The sequence below is a fragment of the Nicotiana sylvestris genome, chromosome 9 (assembly GCF_000393655.2).
Source record: "Nicotiana sylvestris chromosome 9, ASM39365v2, whole genome shotgun sequence".
In the NCBI taxonomy this organism is placed as follows: Eukaryota; Viridiplantae; Streptophyta; class Magnoliopsida; order Solanales; family Solanaceae; genus Nicotiana; species Nicotiana sylvestris.
In genome coordinates, this window is record NC_091065.1 from 155,095,876 (window position 1) to 155,101,688 (window position 5,813).

Sequence of the window (5,813 nt, forward strand, 5' to 3'; positions counted from 1 at the left end):
TGCATCACATCTAAATTATGCCGCAACAATAGAGTTCTCCAATAAGGAAGATCAAAGAAAATACTCTTCTTATTCCAATTATCACCCCTACTCTCATGTGATATTTTAACCTTCTTCTTTGGATCCTTTGTTAAATGTAAACCATCTAAATTAGCCACTTGATCAAGTATATCATCACCGGATAGCATTTTTGGTGGTAATCTTCGCTCCTTAGTGCCATCAAATGACTCTTTATCATTCCTCCATTTGTGATTAAGAGGAAGAAAGCGTCTATGGCCCATATAACATTGTTTTTTACAATTTTCTAACCTAATTGAAACAATTTCTTTATTACAACATGGACAAGCCATTTTACCCTTTGTACTCCATCCAAATAAATTCGCATATGCTGGAAAGTCATTAATGATCTATAACAAAGATGCATGTAACAAAAAATTTTGTCTAGTTGATGCATCAAAGGTCTCCACTCCAGATTCCCACAATTCTTTTAATTCCTCTATCAAAGGTTGAAGATAAACATCGATAGCATCTCCATGACTCTCAGGACCAGGAATAAACATTGACAAAATAAAATTCTCTTTCTCCATGCATAGCCAAGGTGGTAAATTATAAGAAATAAGTACCACAGGCAAAATACTATATGGAATTTTGGAATTTCTAAATGGTTGAAAACCATCAATAGCAAGTCCAAGTCGAACAATACGAGGCTCAGCTGCAAAAGATTGGTGAAGTTCATCAAATTTTTCCATGCTATTGAATCAGCTGGGTACCTCATTATTCCATCATCAACTCTTTTGTCATGATGCCATGTCATTAAAGAAGATGTCTTTGAGGACATAAACAATCTTTGAAGTCTTGGCTTTAGAGGAAAATAACGTAAAATTTTGTTTGGTATCTTTTTCCCACTTTTAAATTTGGTTTCTCCACTATGTTTATCCTCCTTCCATCTAGATACGCCACAAACTTTGCAAGATTCAAGAAACTTATCATCCTTCCAATATAACATACAATCATTCTTACATGTATCAATCTTGTTGTAAGAAAGCCGAAGGTCCCGAATAACCTTTTTTGCCTCATAATATGAGTCTGGCAAATTAGATCCGTCAGGCAATAAATCTTCCTTCAACATCTTCAACAGCATTATAAATGACTCGTTACTCCAATTACCAATAGTTTTAATATGAAGCAATTTAACCAAAGTAGAAAGTTTAGAAATTTTTGAACTTTGGTACAAGGGTTGCTCAAAATCCTTTAAGACACTATAGAATCTTTTTGCTTCAGGATTTGGTTCCTCCATGAGAAACTCATCACCATCATTGTTCATATTATCTCTATCAAAATTGGGGTAAAGATCTCTTAAAATGTCATGTATTTCATCCTCACCATCACCATATTCAATGTCATTATCATCTACAAATTCAGAATCTGACTGCTCCTCACCTAACCTTTCCCTATGGTGATACCAACAAGTATAATTTGGGATTATCTCATGTACTATTAAATGTGATCTAACCAGCTCACGTGTTCCTGAAATTGCATTATAACATTTGATGCATGGACAACGTATTTCACGCGTTTCTTCCAATCTTGTAAAAGCATAATTCAAAAATTTCTCTACCCCAAGTATGTAAGCATCATCTAATCGATCATGAACAAGTTCCATCCATTGCTTATCAGGTGTCATAATCCGGTGCATAGAACAGTTTAATATATATATATACACATACACACACACATATATACAACCAAAATTTATTAGTATAGCAATGCAAATGCAGAAAGAAACAAACATAAGCAAACAAAAACACATTAATCACCTCTGCCTATGAATATTAGTCAATCCAGTTCTCAAGAATATTTTTAGAGTCCATTTAAAATATTTCTCATACCCAACATTCCCACTGGCCTATATCCAAGTAAACAAGTTATTCTATCAAAAGTAACATCCAGTTGGAGTACCTGTGCAGGCAAATAATGTCTTTTACCTTTCAGTTTACTCGCTCAGCTAGGATTTCACTTACTTATTAATGACCAATGCAGTTAGTATTTAAATTAATATTGTCCTTTCCATTTAAATAGTGTTATGTTTGATCTGACCGTAATACTAGTAACATAGGTTTATCTGGGAAAATGGGGATGGGTTAAATGTAGAACCTAGTTCATCCTTGAAATCAATTTTCATCTTAGTGGTATTTTGACTTATGTCTACTTGCATATTGGCTTTTCAAAGACTATTAGGAGAGTGATTTAGAAAGAAGGGAAGATCAGGTTTACAATGTACGGTATGTATGGGTTTAACATATATTTTCGTTTGTCTTGAGTTATCTCTGTGGTTGGCATCTTAATACAAGTGATTTTTCAAATGGATTTGAAAGTTGAAACTTTTTTTCTGCTTAGGTTCCTTAGCTTTGGGAACTGAGTTCAAATATTATCTGGTTTGAAACGAGGTTGAATGTGGTGGCATAATTCTTTTTGACTACCCAATTATCTATTTTCCATGGGAATAGCTTTGAAGTTGAAAACAAAATTTATTCTACTTTTTTTCATGTGTATACGAACAGATATCACTTGCATATTTTAACGGACAGCCAAAACTTTTAATCCGTATAGTAGTTTTTTCAGCTAGTTTTGTAGTGGGTATATACATTCGTGCAAGAATGAATTTCTTCTTACCATGCAACTCAGAATGAGAGATAGAGGGATATTGCTTGTTTTTTTTTGGGAGGTGGGGGGGAGGGGGGAGATGGGTGAAGGAGAAATTTTGTGAGTGAACTTTCTTGTTTAGTTATGCTTAGCTTTCATAATTGCAAAGTGAAATCAGTTAAAACAGGAGAGATTATGTTATTCAAATATTTTGGTAGTATTATTTTGGTTGTTTAGTAAATTATGCTTTTGTTTATTGCTCAACACTTTCAAGATAGAGGTAGATGCATCTGTAGTGTAGAACATGTTTCTGCACCTAGGATAAAAAGGGGTAAACTTTTGGAGGTAGATGGTACTTTACAATGCTTAGAAACAGATTGCACCATGTTAAAATGGGGATCCTTATTTAACCTTCACTAGCTGATTCACTCTGATGCACCATGTTTAAAGAGGTGGTCTATCTTCTGCTGCTCCTTCGATCCTGGAATTGTCTCCTAGTAGCACATCATTTCATCCAGTATCTTAAATATGTGCTTAATCTAACTATTGTTTTACATATTTGTTTACTCTCAACACTATGCGGTTCCAAATTATAGGCATTATTAGGTGGGGTTGTCCTCCTAGAAAATTTCCATGGACATACTCTGCCAAAGAGACATGTTACTTGCTGAAGGGAAAAGTGAAGGTTTACCCTGACGGGTGTGATGAGGTCGTTGAGATAGGCGCAGGTGACTTGGTTGAGTTCCCCAAAGGAATGAGCTGCACTTGGGATGTTTCTGAATAAGTGGACAAGCATTATAACTTTGAGTAAATGAGTTGTAGCCTCTAGACCCTTCTTGTAACAAATTTATGTACAATCTTTTAACTTGTCTTTAAGTAGACATGTTTCTGATGCATGTTGTGTAAGTGTATAAGGATTTTCACCAGATTAGGGTATTGCTATTGTGATGGAGCTGTGTGTTCATTCCTAAAAAGTGTAAGTAGATTTAACACATTGCAAATTACTTATCTTTGTTCTTGGGAAGTGAATTTTAAGTATATATCTTCTTAAGGTTACTTGTGAGGTAGCATTCAAGACAATTCTAAGTATACATCTTTTTCTAATCTTGTCTTCAAAATTTTCAAAAAGGAAAAAGTCTCTACATCATCTACATTTAGTTCAGATTCTTGAGTTTAAGGAAAGATATATTCTTAGCATATTCATATTCTGAAAGGCTAGAAGTAGAAAGGTCCAAAAGGAATAGGGGAACAAAGATTGTATACAAATTCAGAGGAGCATGACAAGTAGCATAAAAACTAATAGATGTCTAACTTAGTAGTCAAGCAATGGGATATGGGAATTATGTATCTTAGAAAGAAGTAAGTTCGAGCAAGTACAGACATTATACGAAAGCTCCACGTCCAATGAAATAGATTTAGAATCGCATATGGTCCATTAACCACTTTACAAAGCATTAGATACCTCTATTAAAAATGAAGACGCAATTCTCCACTAAAATTTGACGACCTTATGTGATATTAGAACTAGACAAATGCAAATTTTGGCCAACCACTTTTAGTCTAGAGGTCAGGATAGACATGAAGGAAAAAAGTCAGATGCATTAGATTATTATATGAAGCTTAGATACAAAATTATTATACACTGCAGTGACATCTGAGCGACATTACTTGTTGATACAATGATATGTTTCCTTTAATAAGACTAGTATATTATTCATATATGCAATATATATACTCTGTTTACCCCATCCTCTGAAAAAAGAAACACATATAGTTCAGTCATGCCCCATTACTTGAAAACAAGGTAAACCAACCCCCTCCCTTCCCCCCACCCCTCCCAAAAAAAGGAAGTTAGAAGAAAACAACAGAAAAGGAGAAATCTTTCTAATAAGGAACAAATAAAACCATATGGGTATGTTCAAATGAGTGACTAAACCAATAAAAACTCGCAAGAGCATAAGTATATCCTTTTACTATACATAATATGTTCTCCAAATCGATTGATCTGTTATGCTATTAAAAAGAATCTCCTTTCTTTCAAAATCAAACTCAATCCACATATATAATCGTCTTTACAAGATGAACACACATATTTGACATATAAAATAAAGGCGAGCAAAAATCAATCAAACAAAAAAGAACTTTTATCAGCAATACTCTTCAAATTTGGATGTAATTAAGTATTTGAAAGATATGTAATTCTAAGAAGAAATCCAATATTTGATAAACACAAAGTTAATTCATACATAAGGAAAACACATAGGTTGAATAGAAGTTTACAGATTACCTTGACAAGAAGGAAAATAAAACCCTAGGTTGTAGAGAAGAAATCAACTTATGATTCTTTGCTGATCTTTGACTGCTCAAAGCTAGCTATGTGCGTGTATTCTTGTAACTGCAATTTGTCTTGTTCTCAATTGATAAAACAAAGAGAAGTTATCTTGTTCTCAATTGATAAAACAGTGAAAAGTGTTTTATTTTAGGAGGGGTGGTCACGAGAGTTGAGGGTTGTGGGCTGCTTGTGGATTGGGTAAAAAAACTGGCGCCTATTTATTATTTGTCTTATTGCTTATAATATATTTTAACGTCCGAATTATTTTAATTTTTAATGACCGGAAATCATCGCTTCATAAATATAAACAAAAAATTAGGCTTTAACAACCGAAAAAAAGTTTAGTCGTTATACATACACTTTTAACGACCGGATTCATGTCCCTTCATTAAAATTTTGTCGCTAAAAGTCAATATTCTTGTAGTATACTCAGACTTCAAAGCTCCAGATCATCCATTTTAGCTTCAAACTTGCTTTTTCACTTGAAATAATATCTTACACAACGTAATACACGTAATAAGTATAAAGTACTCAAATAAAATCAAAGTGCAGTAATTAGAGTGTGAAATATAGTTCAGAACATGAGTTCCTAGCTTATCATCAATTGTATGCTAGTGCCAAACATCATACTACTATACTAAAATGAAAAAATAAGTTGAAAAAGAAAAAACATCTATAAGAAAGATCATGATTTTCAACCAATGTAGAACAAGGCAAGGAAGATTGAGGTTGAAGCTACACTATTTTCCTCCATCTATTATCTGTTTTTAAAAAAGTTTGCATTGCCCTTACAAAAGATATTTAATAGCTTTAGTCACGTGAGTATTTGTCAAAATTA

At 33.4% G+C, this 5,813-nt stretch overlaps 1 protein-coding gene across 1 annotated transcript; it reads right to left on the reverse strand.

Moving 5' to 3' along the window:
- Positions 1 to 407: 407 nt before the first annotated feature.
- LOC104236201 (uncharacterized) lies at positions 408 to 1,684 on the reverse strand. The gene is made up of 2 exons (XM_070158136.1): positions 771 to 1,684; positions 408 to 657 (listed from the first exon to the last, which is right to left on the reverse strand). Exons 1-2 carry the CDS (start codon positions 1,682 to 1,684, stop codon positions 408 to 410), a joined length of 1,164 nt encoding a protein of 387 aa, XP_070014237.1.
- Between the last annotated feature and the right edge of the window lie 4,129 nt (positions 1,685 to 5,813).

Excerpts from the sequence above, each read along its gene's own strand:
- LOC104236201 (XM_070158136.1), bottom strand. The coding sequence starts at position 1,684 with ATGACACCTGATAAGCAATGGATGGAACTTGTTCATGATCGATTAGAT. Across the intron at positions 658-770 it reads GTTGATGATGGAATAATGAG|AAATTCCAAAATTCCATATA; the intron begins GTACCCAGCTGA and ends TCAACCATTTAG.